Here is a 15,482-nt window from a genome sequence, read left to right as displayed (position 1 = left end):
TTGTACCCCTTTATCTCCCTCCCTTCCCTCCCTCTCCCCCCTGCACCCATCCCAACCCTTCCCCTTGGTAACCATTAGTCATTGTTAAGTGTTTATGAGCCTACTGGAACAGAGTTACTTAAGTTATATTGTAATATTAATCATTTTTGGGGGAAATCTATTTAGATCCTTAAATGATACCAAATACAAAGTAAGCTTCAAATAGACAAATACAAAAGAGTCAAATTATTGAAACAGAAAATATAAACTGATGTTTGACAAGTCTTGTAGAGGGGGGCTATAAAAGAAGAAATAAAGGAAATCACAAAGGACAAGATTGATTTGACTATTTAAAAATTTTAAAGTTCTAATTGGATTATTCATTCAAATTGGCATCTTTTAAGATATACAAAAGTAAAATTTTTGGCAAAACAGTTATGCATTCTGTATTTTTCTGTGCTTTAATTCTTTTATAATTCTTGTGTTGTTCTTTTTCACTGTTATAAAAAATAAAATTACATGTAATTTTTTTTTTATGTTGAGGTACACACAATAGAATGCAGAAATCTGAGTATTACAGCTTGATGAATTTTGACATTTGTATACACTCATGTAACCGTCATCCAGATCAGATATAATTCTAAAAGTTATTCATAGAGATCAGAATATATAATAAAACTAAGAAATAAAGGTTAGATATAAGTAACATCTTTCTCAACTCCAAAATATAAGCTGTAAAGGAGATACCACAGTTTTGGTTTAGAAAGTAATCATTAGTCTTGATACAACATCTACTATGTAGGCTTTCTCATCTTTTTTAAGATCACCATGTATTCTTTGATATATATCGTCAACTATCTACAGAATGAATAAAGTGATAAATGGTGTAATGGACTCTGGTTTTTTACACTAATCCTGGTCACATGGATATTACCATAGCTGGTTCCCAAGGCAGTTGGCTTACATAGGCTAATGATCTCATTTACCTTCCAGGCCAGTGCTTTTTCCATTGTATACTATTACCTAGAAGACAGGCTACTGGTGAGGCTTTTTTTTTCGTTTTTAAAGTGTTATGTTCTGATTTTTTTGGTTGTCATTTCCACCCTACATGGGTTCCAGTCCAAATTTTTGTAAGGAAAGTAGTTTTGTTTTTATAAAACAGAATTTAAAAGAAAAATTACAGAGTTGTTCATTTTAAGAATTGTCTAAACAAACTAAATGTAAATTTTCTTTATTAGAAAGTCCAAACTTAGCATGAAATTCTAGATCTTCACAGTATTGTTTTAACTTGCCTTTTGTAGCTTCTTCTTCATTATTTCTCTGTTCACCTTAGGGATCTGAACTATTGTGTTTGTTGTGATTCCTCTTCTGGTCCTGATAATGCCCAGCATTGGTAGGTCCTCAATATTTTGTTCTGCTTTTGAGAAGTGGAAGATACCATTTGACCCAGTAATTCCACCCCTAGGAATTTATCTGAAGAAAACGAAATCCCCATTTGAAAAGACATATGTACCCCTATGTTTATTGTGGCACTATTTACAGTGGCCACGATGTGGAAGCAACCTGAGTGTCCCATCAGTAGATGAATGGGTAAAGAAGAGGTGGTACATATACACAATGGAATATTATTCAGCCATAAAAAGAAAAGAAATCCTGCCATTTACAACAACATGGATGGAGCTAGAGGGTATTATGCTCAGTGAAATAAGCTAGGTGGAAAAAGACAAATACCAAATGATTTCATTTACTTGTGGAGTCTAAAAACAAAGCAAAACAGAAGGAACAAAATAGCTACGGACTCACAGACACTGAGAAGGGACTAATGGTTACCAAGGGTGAGGGGTTGGGGAGCAGGGAGGAATGGCAATAAAAGGGCATAATTCATGATAACTCACAATCACAATATAAGTTGGTCACAGGGATGGTAGTACAGCATGGAGAAGACAAGTAACGATTATAGCTTCTTACTACAGTGATAGTGACTGCAATGGTGGGGGGGAGGACTTGATAATATGGGTAATTGTTGAACCACTGTGTTGTATATTTGAAACCAACATAAGGTTGTATATTAATGCTACTTTAATAAAATTTTTAAAATTTGTAAAGCTCAAAAATATTTACAGTAAGCTCAAAAATATTTACTGTAATACAAAATATTACAGTAAGAAAAATGCAAGTTATATCTATTCAGTGGAATTTTTTTACCTCAGAATATCTAGTGAAAATGTAAGTGGTGGATACTACAGTGGAAAATCAGTAGGTAGCATATATTTTTTTCTGACTGTGCTTGTAATTTTTGTGCACAGGGAAGTGCTGTAAAAGGGTTTTAAGCCTTGTCTTAACCAACCTTAAATTAAGGAAAGATGGGGAAATCTGCTAGTATAATTATCAATCAAATTTAACTAGCCAAAAAAATCCACAAAGGGACACAGAGAAACTTTTGGATGTGATGGGTATGTTTATTTTCTTGATTTTGGTAATGTATCAAGGGTGTATGCATGTGTCCAAACTCATCAAATTTTATACATCAAATGTAGTTTTCTGTATATCTATACCTCAGTATAAAGCTATTTTTTAAATGTGACTAGCCAAGAATATAATTACTATGTACATATCAACATCATGCACAGACTACTGCTTCTAAAAGCATTTACAAGGTTATTGGTTAGATAGGACAGTGTAAACACATTTAACTCTGGCCCCTCCCTAAGTTTCCTAAAATTATAGTGAAGGAATATGAAAATGTATAAAGGTCTAATAAAAAAAATTGCAGAGAAGATATTCACAAAATTTAAAAGTGGAAAGCACATCAACCAATGAAAAGGGACTTAACAAAGAAAGCTACCAAGCTTTGCTGTAGGTGGGAGAGCCAATAAGAAGCAGAATGCGTCTCTTCATAGAAGTTCTAAAAAGGCTCAGGAATTGGAAGTTCCTCTTCAGGCTGGTGTGTCAGCTGGGACTGAAGACTAAGTCTCTAAAGAGTATTTGAATGTCTCTAAAGAGTATTCAAAACCCTAGTTCCTTCCGTCCAATTGAGCAGACAGGCGGCTACTTCTCCCACATCTGGGCACAATGTAGAGAGATTTACTCTGGAGTGGTTGAACGAAGAAAGTCTAGATTCAAGGCATCAGGTCCAATTGATGATGGTGGGGTTGTAGAGCCTTACTGAAAACAGGAATCTGCATATGTGAGATTATCTAGATGTCTTGCTCCCACTCCTTAGTTGGTTCCCAGAATAGCTGGTAGCCACTTCTGGTGGGAGACTGAATCACACTTACGGAAACTAACCATCATAGAGAGGAAATCTATAGTTACTGATGGTTGTGGCGCACCAATGATACTGCAAGGGCTGTACTCAGCCGCCATGCAGTGAGATGACCATTAAGCCACAAGCTCCCCCTCGCACACACATAAGCATCTTCCAGTCCTTCCTGATATTCCACTCTTTGAAATGAACAGAACCAGGAACAGTCAGACATTTGAGAATGCCACTAACATGAAAGACCCAAATAAGCAGGGGGAAAAAGGAATTTGCAAGAAATGGAGGCAATAAACAATAGAAAAGAGATGAGGGTGGAAAAAAACAAGTGCCTGTTTTCTCAGTCATTAGTAAATACTGCTGCCATGAAATACGAGGTGATGGTAATAAGAAGGTATTGGAAATTAAAAATATGGTAGCATAAAATTTAAAAATTAAAAGGAGGGTTGGAAGATAATCAAGGAACTCTCGCAAGAAAAGAAACAAATAGAAAAGAAAACAGAATAGGAGAGAGAAGATAAGAAAATTAGAGAGTGAAACCCCAAGGTCTATCACACAGTAATAGTAATATAACAAAGCAAATCGCATGGAAGAAGACTGACGAGAAGAAATCAGCAAAGAAGTAGGATAAAATTTTCTTGTATTAAAGAACATGAATTCTCATACAGTAAGTTCGCAATACACTGGATTTTAAAAGCGTAAATACAGTTGGTTTAAAAGTTTATGAATGAGATTGTAGACCATCAAAAATAAAGAACCTAAAAGCTCTAAGTTAAAAAAAAATTACATTCAAAGGAACAGGAATCAGAATTTTAAAATTCTGAAGGAATATTTTTCTAATTTAGAAATATATACCTTTTCAAAAACTCAATAACCTTGAAAAATATATTCAAATATACAAAGCCTCAGGATATTTTCCTTCTGTATACAGTTCTTAGAAGCAAATGGAGGATATAACCCTTCAGAACAAGGGAATGTATCTAGAAAAAGGAAAACAGGCCCCAGGAAACAGTAGTGTTCCCCAGGAGAGAGCATTACTGCTGTGGTGGCCTAGGACCTGTGGTCCACATTGGAGCAGGAGGCTTGAGGTTTCTGTGAGGGATATCTGGGGTATTGATAGTTACCTGGTGTACTCGACCAATGGAGAGGAGGTATATAAATCTGTAGAAAAGTTAAGAAGGCTGAGTCACTGATGATACACAGAGAACTAAGGCATCAGAACCCCAAGGCAGTTTTTAGGGAAAAACAAGAAGTTGTATAAGAAAAGATAGGAAATCATGTTGTCATCATTATGAATAATATTTATAGTGACAATATTGAACTAGCCAGAAATTATTATTAGAGTATTGGGAATATGGAGAAAATAAACTGTAGGAAGACAGTAGAGAATGTGTGAAATAGATCAAGAAAGAAGAGTTTATGCATTTTGAGATATTTTGAAATATGGAGGTAAACCTTAGAAGCAGTTGTTAAAAAAAGCTGAAAGTTAATGTCTGGGAGGTTGATGGGCTATGGCAGGGAGGAAACTAATGTTTTTCATTAAAATTCTTTTATTATTTGACTTTCTAAACAGTGTGCATGTTCCTTTGTTAAACATTAGACAAATTAATAACCAGACTCTACTGACTTCTAATATGATAGGTTTAACTATTGTTACCTATCAACTTATTTTTAAAGAGGATGAACATTCTTACCTTTTTCATAATGTTTTTCAGCTGCCTTGTAGAAGGGGATGCCAAGGAAGAAATACTGCAGCCACCAGAACCTCACCCAGTGCCACCCATCTTGACCCCTTCTCCCCCTTCAGCTTTTCCAACAGTCACTACTGTGTGGCAGGACAATGACAGATACCATCCAAAGCCAGTGTTGCACACAGTTTCATCAGAACAACATTCAACAGACCTCAACAGAAACTATAATAAGTCAACAGAACTTCCAGGGAGAAATGAACCAGCTGTTGAACAGATAGATAAAAAACTGGAGCGAAATTTAAGTTTTGAGATTAAGAAGGTACCTCTCCAAGAAGGACCAAAAAGTTTTGAGGGGAATACACTCTTGAATAGAGGACATGCAATCAAAGTTAAATCAGCATCACCTTGTATGAGTGATAAAATATCTAAGTCACAGGAATTGAGTTCAGGGGATCTGAAAGTTGATGCTATTTCTCAGAATTCTTGTGTGGACTGCAGTGCAACACAGTCAAATAAAGCTCCAGACATTCCAGCAGAAGAGTCACAGAATTCAGACCCACCTCCAAGGCCAGACCGCTTGCCTCTTGATGAGAAACGACAGGTAACCTGGTCATTTTCCGGACCTGAAAATACCCTGCCCATGCCAGATTCATCCGAGGGCAAATCCTCAGATACCCACTGTCCAACAGTGAAAACTGTGAGCTTAATGCCAAGCCCCACAACACAAGTTGAAACCCATGACCTTGTGGATCATAATAGTTCACCTCTATTCAGAGCACCCCTCAGTTTTACTAATCCTCTTCACTCCGATGACTCGGACTCAGATGAAAGGGACTCAGACGGTGCTGTGAACAAGAATAAAACTAATATTTCAACAGCAAGTGCCACAGTTTCTGCTGCCACTAGTACTGAAAGCATTTCTGCAAGGAAAGTATTAACAATGTCCATTGCTAGACATGACATAGCAGGAACAATACATTCAGGTGCTGAAAAAGGTAATAATAATATCTAACACTTCAATACTTTTCTGTGTTCCAGTCACTGTTCTAAGCACTTTAGCTATATTAATTCATAATGTTTGATTCCACACTTGACTGTAGAATTTACAGCATGATTTTATTATTTTAGATATTATTATTTTAAGTTTTTATTGTTACCTTAATGTGGTCATACTAGATTACTGGGTTTTGTGTTTTTGAAATATTTCAGTTGTAACTGAAATTGTTCTTTCTTTTTCTTCACATTATGGCTTTTAGTATTACATATGGGTTGAAGATGTATCTGACTGAATGATTAGAAATATTTTAGGGAAGATAGAACTGCTTAAAGTAACAGTGATACAGATACTGTAGAAGGGCTTGATTGACCATTTAATGTCACTGTGGTCAGTAGGTTTATTCCAAATACCTACTTTGTCATCTTTTTATGCTCTTTTAACTACAAAATACCTTTTGAAAAAACTCTTCAGAAATGCTTACAAATGAGGCTGCTTTCAACCCTGAGTTTTAACCAAGGCACAATACTGCAACTACTCAGAACATGGGAAGTTTAATTCATTTAGTAGTGGTTGGGATATATCCATATCTAGTCATCAATTCTAGTTATTTAATTAATGACACTCTTCCTCATGCAGTCGTAGCATTCCAAGATAATGTGTGCACTCAGTTCCCAAGAAGTGTTATTGGTTCTTGAAGCTCTTCTTTGACTGCCTTCTTAAGCAGACAGTAAAGTTGAGAGCAAATGTACAGCATGAAAGCTACTCACCAACAGTCAGTGGTCCTTTGCTTGTCAGTGAACTTTGGTAGTGGCACAGATAGACTGGTATTTGTATGTGCAGGCAAAATAAAGTATATGAATTTGAAAGATGACTTTCTTTTCCTGTTTCTGGCCCAGTAAGTACCTCCCAGACTATGGCACCTTTATTTTTCTCAACCCACACATACTGTATTTTTTATCTTGAGAACATATCTAGTAGAGTAGGTGAAAGTTCAAGCCTATTCTTTAAATTTATAGGCTTCTCTATATTCTTGAGTTTTCTGTGTTCTATTCGAAGGATCTTTAGAAGATAAATATTACTTTACCAATCTGCCATAATTTAAAATTATTAATGTCTTTTTCTTCCTTGGTTTCAGAGTTTGAAAAATAACTGCCAAGTTGTAATACTCAAGAAAATGTATAGATGATAAATTTTCATTTTTGGCCTTTTTGGTATATAAGGCATATGTCTTATACCTAGGAAATGTATTTTTTAAACCATCATTAGAATTTGGTGAAGGCAGGAAGCATGCATGATATCTTATGTTCATTAAAAGTTACTGCCACATGACCAGTCTTTTGGTGATGACAGGAGTTCCTTTAAAATATGACATATTGTATAAGGATATTTGAAAGGATGTACTCTGCTGTATAATAGCTCACTTCTGTTCTTCCCATTTTATTGTATTTCAAAGCAAAGATAGCTGTAAGTATGATTTCTGCTTTCTTTTTATAGTACCCTAATTACGCTAGGTGAGTTTGGTATTAACTGAAGGTTTTCCTCTGTAAGTGTTCTGTGCTGCAGCATAACTACAAGCAGTCTTATTTTTACTGTTATTATTTACCTTGCAGATGAACCACTGACAAAAGAATGAAACTTTTGTTGGCTTGTTTATTTTAGAACTTGTTGGGGAGTTAAACAGAATAATTTTGTTTTGATACCTGAAACAACCTTTTGTATAAGCTACTGTCTGACAAAAATTCCTAGCTATTCCTAAAATGCTAATTTTTAATACTGACTCAGACACCCTGAAAGATTTCTCAAACGTGGCTATAGTAAGCCCCCATAGAGTGTATGATTTGCAACAGACTATGTAAAATGTGCAGTCTCCAGTTGGATAACAACTGTGGTTGGAAAGGTGGTCCAGAGATCCAGGGAGAAACATGCACCTACCTAGAAGCAAGGGCCACAGTTAGACGATAAGGTCTTTAAGAGTAAGGACTGTCATGGGAGAAGAAGTTATAGAGTTTCTGAAAGATACTTGATAGTGTAAATAAGTAAGACTACCTTCCTAATTCACTTAATTATGAAGTGGTGCCACAGTAGCAAGGTTATGCATCTCTTCTTTCCAACAGCCATCTCTTCACTGTGAGCTGCTGGTGACAAAAGGGGAAGGAGAAGTATAATATAGCTTAGACTATCATGACTGGATAGGGTAGATAGTTCATTAGTGACTTACCTTTGCAGTCAGGAAAGAGTTCTAGTACTCATGATAAATATATAAAGTATTGGCTGGAATGATTCTCAGTGGGACCAAGAGGCTGTTTCCTTGTGTCTTCAGCTAAATAAATGTAGGAGGGACAAGAGCAATTATATCTGCCGTGTGCTTGTTGAAAATTGAAAAATCATACTTTTCTTGATTTTTAATCTCTTTTTAATGCATAACCTATCAGATATGGTAAAATAGCAAAGTATCATGACAAGATAGTTCTTTTTTGGGGGGGGAGAAAATTATCAAGGCCCAGACAAAATAATATAGGATCCTTTCATTGCCCTTACTTTATCCCATCCACCCTTACCTGAGAGTCCATGCATGGAACTGTATCCTCATATTTTTCTTTCTCTGCTAACATTGAAACCTCAAGAGATTAATACACTCACTCACCCTTTGCCATAATCAAGCTAACTAATAGCATTATCCTTTCTAAGAACTAATTTTGTTGTCACTGGTGAAAAGTTTTTCTATGGCTTCAGTATTCTCAAGTATGGTGGTCATGTGCCACTGTTCACAAGATTTTAAACAAAACATTCAAAAAATGTTAATAGTTATATTTTCATGTGTACTAGAAAAATAACGCACTTCAATTTGTTATTTTAGTCATTACTGTTTAAAAGATGATGTAAGTACATAGTTAAGTTAAAAATGAGTGGGATTTAAAAAGTAAATAAGACAGATGGTGTATAGTGTGGCAGAACTCTTGAAAGGAGCTAAGAAGCAGTTGATTGCAGTTTGGGAACCACCATCTTAAGTCAAATGACCAAAGCTTTTTTTTGTGAATTCAGAACGCCATTAGCAAGCCTAGTAGAGAAGTCACTTGCCCACTGGCTTCTCTATTAATATTAAAGATTGCCTTCAGCCTCAGGACAGTGTGATTAATGTCTGCAGGGTATCAGGAGAGTCATGGGAGAATCATATTCTCTGTGCAGCAGTGATGGAATTCATTCTTTGCTCTATAAGAATTTTTCTTGATAACAAGTCAAGTGGTAAGGATTTCTTGTTTTTTGCTTTTTTAAAAACTTTCTCTTAGACACTTGTGGCAGTGATTTTTAGGATGTCAAGAACTCTCATTTAGATAATTTCATTTTTTTAATGAGTTAACTTTTTAACAAGTTCATAATTTGTCTAAATTTTATGTATTTAATATAGATGTTGATATTAATGAAGATTCACCTCCTCCCCTACCTGAAAGAACTCCTGAATCTTTTGTATTAGCAAGTGAACATAGTGAGTGCCTCTGCTTTTCCATACTTCGCACTTTAATAATATAAACTCTGAAAAACATGGCTGATTTTAATCTAGTTTCTATTGAGCAGCATAGCTAAATTACAAACAGGTTTGAATTTATATTGTCAAATGTCTTTAATTCCTTGTATGAAAAATACTTTAAAGTGGCATTTTTTTACCTAAGGTTGCTAAAATGGCTGCATTTGTTAGATACTATAGTTCAATTTAATGCAATTATAAATGTATTTGCCATTTGGTATCTTTTCCATTCATTAAAAATAGCGCTTATGTATGAAAAGATATTAATTGCTTCACTTGGTGCCATTTTAGGTAAGTAAACATTTAATTAGGTTGTGGGTGGGCATCACTCAGTATTAATTGAGGGACATGTAGGAGTTTCAGTGAAAACTGGGAGAAAGTGATCTTATTTCAAAGCATTGATAATAGATTTCTCCTCCTTTCCCTCCTGAAAAAGTACAGAAACAGCTTTAATATACTTATAGTGTGTCTCATGCTCAGTGGAGGAGCTCTCTAGCTTATTTGAGTTACATTTTACCAATATTTTATTAATTTTAATTGATTTTAAGAATGTTAAATACAGCAAAACCATAAACTTCAACAGTACTAACTAAATGTCTAAGTCTGTCACATACAAAGAATTTAGTGAACTTATAATAATCTCTGATGACTGACTTCTTTAAAGGGATTTTCTTTAATTTATAGAAACCAGATGTTTGATGGAAGTGATAGTTTCTAAAAAATCTGTAGTTTTATTGTATATATTACTTTAATGCAAGATATTTCAAGATTTAAATTGTTCGTTTTAATTGTAAGATTTTATTGTTCTCAGATACACCGTTAAGATCTGAATGGAGTGAACTTCAAAGCCAGGAACACTCTGAATCAAAAAAATCTGAAGTGAGTCCTTTTGGGATTGGAACAGCTATAGCTCAGTATTTTTGCTGTTTTGTTAATTTATCTTACAGTTGTTCTGTTACAATAACTGTCACCTTAAGACTATTAAATATCACGTAATTTTTTATCAGTATTTCTTGTGCTAAGACTTCAGATGAAAAGTTTATACAAAATGTGAGGTCAGAAATTTGTAAAAGGACAACATGATCTACATATGACCACAACTTAAGAGTATTATTTTCCCACATTGCATTTGAAATTTAAATTTTAAAGGTGTGAATGGAACTGGGCTTACTGTTTTCAGAGTTGTAGTGCTTCCCTAAATTTTGTCCCTGCCATTATAACGCTATGTACATAGTGCCTCTCTTTGATTTTTCTGGTCACTTGGGGTTTCCTTTCACATTCAGGAAATATTTTTGATAGGTAAATATTTTAGCCATGGGAAAATACCATTTTACATCAGTGTTAGTATTTTTCTCATTTCCCCACATTTTAATATCCCTGAAATTGGGGTATATCTTAGAATTCTAAAATACTATATACTTCAATGACACATAAAATAGTGGTGACTTATAATAATGATGCTGTGTCTTACAATCAGTGATGTCATAATTTGATAAATATGGTAAAGGACTGACAAAATGTGCTTGTGTGTGTTCTTTCATGTAGTAGCTTCTGCATTTTCAGTGTCCAGAAGGAAAAAGGAATTCTTCAATCCTTTTACTCCCATTATAAAACACTGTAATGTTTAAAATTTTAAACCTAAGTAAAAATACCATTATTCACTCTCCCTTTGACACTGAGAATCTTGATAGATCATGATTTCATATGATATATGTACTCATAAGAGACCAAATTTTCTGCTAGTTATATGTAAAAGGAATATATTATAATAGGTATTAATATCTTCCTTTTAGGGCTTGATAACCTCTGGAAGTGAAAAATGTGGTAAGCTAGTTTTGTTCTTTTTTGGTGTACCTTACATGGATTAATTTGTGCAAAATAGCTTGTCTCATGGCATATGCTATTTATTTGGTTATTTCTATATGTGAAAATATATAGAACCTGAATTATGTAGTCTAATTTTTCCAAATTAATTACTAAGCCATATATATTACATGCATAATAATATATATATGCCATATATATTATTGATGTGGAGAATAAAACCACTTAACAGTAGCTAAAGGCTGATGGGAAAGAAATTATTTTTTAAAATATTTTCCTTTATTTTCTGTTTTTAAAAACACTTAGAATTTAAATCTGACAGTGATTTGAGTAAATGCCACCAATTAACTTAGATTATTAAATTGGGTCTCTAAAAATAAATTGTTTCAGAAATCTTCCTTTCAGGACTTTTACATTTTTCAAGATCAATAAGACTATACAGCACAACTCAGTGTTAAAATGCCAAGTTAGAAAATTTCTCTACCACATTACTTTTGGTAAAAGGTCAAGTTATTAATTCATATAAATCAGTGACCTTGTAAACAGCACATTATACATCCTAGCTATGTATGTATTTAGGAATCCCAAAGGATAAAGTAGTAAGAGAATTAGGAGCCTATATAATTCCCTCACTCCACATTATCATCTCTTCCCCTGCCCTCTTCCATTCTGTTTCAGCTGCTGTCTTCCTGGACCTTTGTCTAATAGGGCTCTATTCCATCTCATAAACTCTATGACTATCTACTTGGCTGAGGCAATATAAGGAAAAAGCTTATTTATGTATTTTTAAAGGAAAATCTCATAACCTTATATTATGTAAATAACATAAGGAAAAAGTTTTAGAGTCAAGCCCACCTGGATTGGAGTCTCATTTTTGCCATTTTATTACCACGTAGCTTTGGGCAAGTTACCTAATATTTTCTGAGCTTCAGTTTTCTTCTCCATGAAATTGAGATAATAGTACCTACCATAGAGGGTTTTGTTGTAAAGATTTAATTAAACCACATATAAAGTAGCAAGCATGGTGCCGTGATACACATTCAGATGGTAGCAATGCGATGATTAACATCTGTATTACTACTGCTGCTATTGCTGGGTCCTTGGATCTTTTATCTTCTTAATGTACGTTAACTCCTTTCTGGTTTCTCTTCCTTCTTTATTTAATTTAGATGCCATCCTCCATCACTAATCACACTCACAGTATCCTCAACTTTCTTGCTCCTAATTCTCATACTACTTTATCCTTTGGGATTCCTGAATACTGCTGGAAAACTTCACTCAGTTTTACAGGTTGACCCTACAGTTCTGGGCCTTCATCCACAGTTGGGCCCTCAGATTGGCTTGACTATTTGATATGCTCTAGTTGGTACCACTTCTAGTTTCCCTGAATTTTCCAGATCTTTACTTTCTTCTAAAATCATCAATCCTCCTGACTCTTGATAACCTTTACTTCACTGAGAAAATTGAAGCGTTTAGACTAGATCATTTCTTCCTACAAGCTAGCCTTGAACACCTCCCCACCACTAGTTGTACCTGTGTGCCTCTCCTCTCTGTCCCCATTGCACTCTGTGCAGAATTTTATTATAAAACCTAACACACTATAATAATGTAACTTGTCTGTCTTTCCTATGAGAACAGAAGTTGTCAAATTATATCCCACAGGCCTCATCTGGCTTTTGTTTTGTCCTTGAGCTGAACAAGTAGTGTTTACATTTTTAAAGAGTTGTTTAAAAGTAGAAACAAAAATTGGTGAAGAATATGTGACAAAGACTGTACGTGGCTTCCAAAGCCTAAAATATTTATTCCCTAGCTCTTTGCAGAAAAAATGCGCTGACCCTTTCTAGAATACAAGCACCTAAGGGGCAAGGATCATCTATTATTTGACTTGTACTTCAAGTTTCCATAAAATTTCTTACAGAGTAGTATTGGGGATGTGATAAAGGTTGTGAAAGATGAATTAATCATAGTAGTTAATTTCTTTTTGTCTGATGCATTGATAATTGAATTAGTAAACTGAAATTTAAGCAATGTAGAGCTTTAAAAGATAAGAATTACATAAAGGGGCACATAGTCCATTATTTAACTCTGAACTTGCTTGTTATGGTTTCCATTTAAAAGCATTTCAATTTCAATTACTGCCTAAACACACTGGCACATAGTATTGCTACTTAAGGAAATAAAATGTGCTAAGATCTAATTTATTAAGTAGAGTAAGAGCCTAAGGAGAATCATTATGGAAGTATATACTCACTGCAGATTCCTAAGTGCCCCCAAAAACACCTAGCGTGATTTTCTATGCTCACCAATGTTTCATTTATATTTATCTGGGCCTCTAAAATCTGTTAAATTATTGCCCACATTAAAACAATTCCCCAGTTGTTTTAATTCCCCAATTCTGTGTGTGATGCTACAAAATGGCGGTGATTAACAGTGGCTTGTTTTGCATTTTAGATCGTCTAGCAGGAGGTAATCAAACAGAGACTTGTACAGAATACCCACCTACTTTCAGTAATAAGAAAGAACAAATATCAGGAAGTCCTACAGAAATCACAGATATTGGTAATTTGTTTACTAAACAATTTTAAAACTTGATTATGTGGTTAATGCTGACAAAGAATGGGATAAGGTCATTTGCCATCATTCCAGGATTTCCTTAAGACAAAGTTTATCAAATTTTGTGCTGTGATTTGTTTATCTTCTTAAATGAATTACCCCTAAAAAATTAAAAGTTAGTTTGTATTTATAGTTTTCTTCGAATTCTAAATTCCGATATGGATGTTTATTTGTTCCAGAAAATGAGGATGTTCACAGAAATGGTTTTAGTAGTATAAAAATATTTCTGAACACTGATGAATTATTGTGATGTTTTGATTATAGGTTTTGGTAATCGCTGTGGAAAACCTAAAGGACCAAGAGATCCACCTTCAGAATGGACATGATTCAGGAAGCTAAATAAAAGACAGTTTAAATTATACTGGAAAATTCAAGTGCCACTGAAAGCCAGATTTATAGTATTCCATCTTAAAAATGTGGGCCTGACCGCAGTGTAGATTGCTGCCGTAGTATTTTTTTTGATGGGACCATCTACCTGCCTTTTACTACACTTAGGAAAAAGTATTACATATGGTTTATTTTATAACTTCAAGTATTATTGCCTTAATGTCTCTTAACCCTGTTACACGCTGCTTGTAGACATGTTAATATAGTAATACTTTTATGATAAATTGAGCTTAAGGACTACTCTTTTGCTAATGTTTTATCATGTATGCATTATTTTGTATATGTACAGGGCAAGTAGGTATATAATTTGATAAAGTTGCAGTCATAAAATATTATTAACAGAAGATGTAAGAAATTTCTGCATGGTCTAAATCTTTGTGTACCTTATTTGTAAATTATTGCCCTGAAGTTTTAGAAAATAGTTTCTGAGTTTTAAAATTGCTGGATTCATGCAGCCAGCATTACAGGTTATCAGAGATCAAAGATTGTAATAATAATACATTTTGTAAATTGTAAGCAAAAAGTTATTTTTATATTATATACTGTCTAATTGTCCATCCTAATTGTCTTTGTTTTCATCTAGTCCTGGAGATTCAGTAAGTGCCTTGAAATAATATTGAATTCTCTTAGCTCGTGTGTGTTACTTTAATATTTGAACTCATCTGGGATTAGAAGACTATCAAATATATGTATGTTTCAGGATATTTGACCTGCCATTAAAAAAACAAAAAGAGTTTTACAGTGCCTCCTTGTCTTGGTTTTTCATTCCTCATTCCTAGGGAATTAGGTGCCTATCTGCCTTCCAGCTAGCTCAGTCTTACCTTTAAGTTATTCCAGTGAATGGGATTTTATCTCCTTTAAATAAAGAGTAGGGAGCACCTTCTGCAAACACGTGGCTTTGGGATTCTGTACTTAACACTAATTTTAATACTTACCCTGAGTCAGCCCTGGGCGTCTTTCTCATCACTGCCTATTAAGATTGTAGTGTAATTTCACTGTTATTAGTGATAGAGTGTGATAGAGTGACTTTATATGGATAGGGAAGATCATTGTGGAGAAAATAATATAATTTCACATCAAAAAATTTTTAAGCCAAATGGTCTTCATGTTGATCCTTTAGAATTTCAACTTTTTCCCATATTTTGGTCATAAGCAAATGTGAATACAGTGGACCTTTGATAGTCACAAAACACAGACATCTCTATAGCA

General features: G+C 34.3%; 1 protein-coding gene across 5 annotated transcripts in view; it reads left to right on the top strand.

The window, feature by feature from the left end:
- The window catches only part of PTPN12 (protein tyrosine phosphatase non-receptor type 12), an 82,185-nt gene extending 67,168 nt beyond the window's left edge, over positions 1 to 15,017 (top strand). For 4 of the 5 annotated variants that reach the window (XM_073238952.1, XM_073238953.1, XM_017668406.3 and 1 more), the window contains 6 exons: positions 4,954 to 5,924; positions 9,333 to 9,410; positions 10,261 to 10,328; positions 11,243 to 11,273; positions 13,725 to 13,832; positions 14,151 to 15,017. In XM_073238952.1, coding sequence (XP_073095053.1) covers positions 4,954 to 5,924; positions 9,333 to 9,410; positions 10,261 to 10,328; positions 11,243 to 11,273; positions 13,725 to 13,832; positions 14,151 to 14,212 — 1,318 coding nt within the window. In that variant the 3' untranslated portion in view covers positions 14,213 to 15,017. The remainder of the gene's footprint in view (positions 1 to 4,953; positions 5,925 to 9,332; positions 9,411 to 10,260; positions 10,329 to 11,242; positions 11,274 to 13,724; positions 13,833 to 14,150) is intronic. The other variant, XM_073238950.1, reaches the window with a different exon arrangement.
- Positions 15,018 to 15,482: the final 465 nt, after the last annotated feature.

The sequence above is a fragment of the Manis javanica genome, chromosome 6 (genome assembly GCF_040802235.1).
Source record: "Manis javanica isolate MJ-LG chromosome 6, MJ_LKY, whole genome shotgun sequence".
Taxonomy (NCBI): domain Eukaryota; kingdom Metazoa; phylum Chordata; class Mammalia; order Pholidota; family Manidae; genus Manis; species Manis javanica.
The sequence above is the reverse complement of the archived record's forward strand: the minus strand, read 5'-3'. Positions and strand labels throughout refer to the sequence as shown.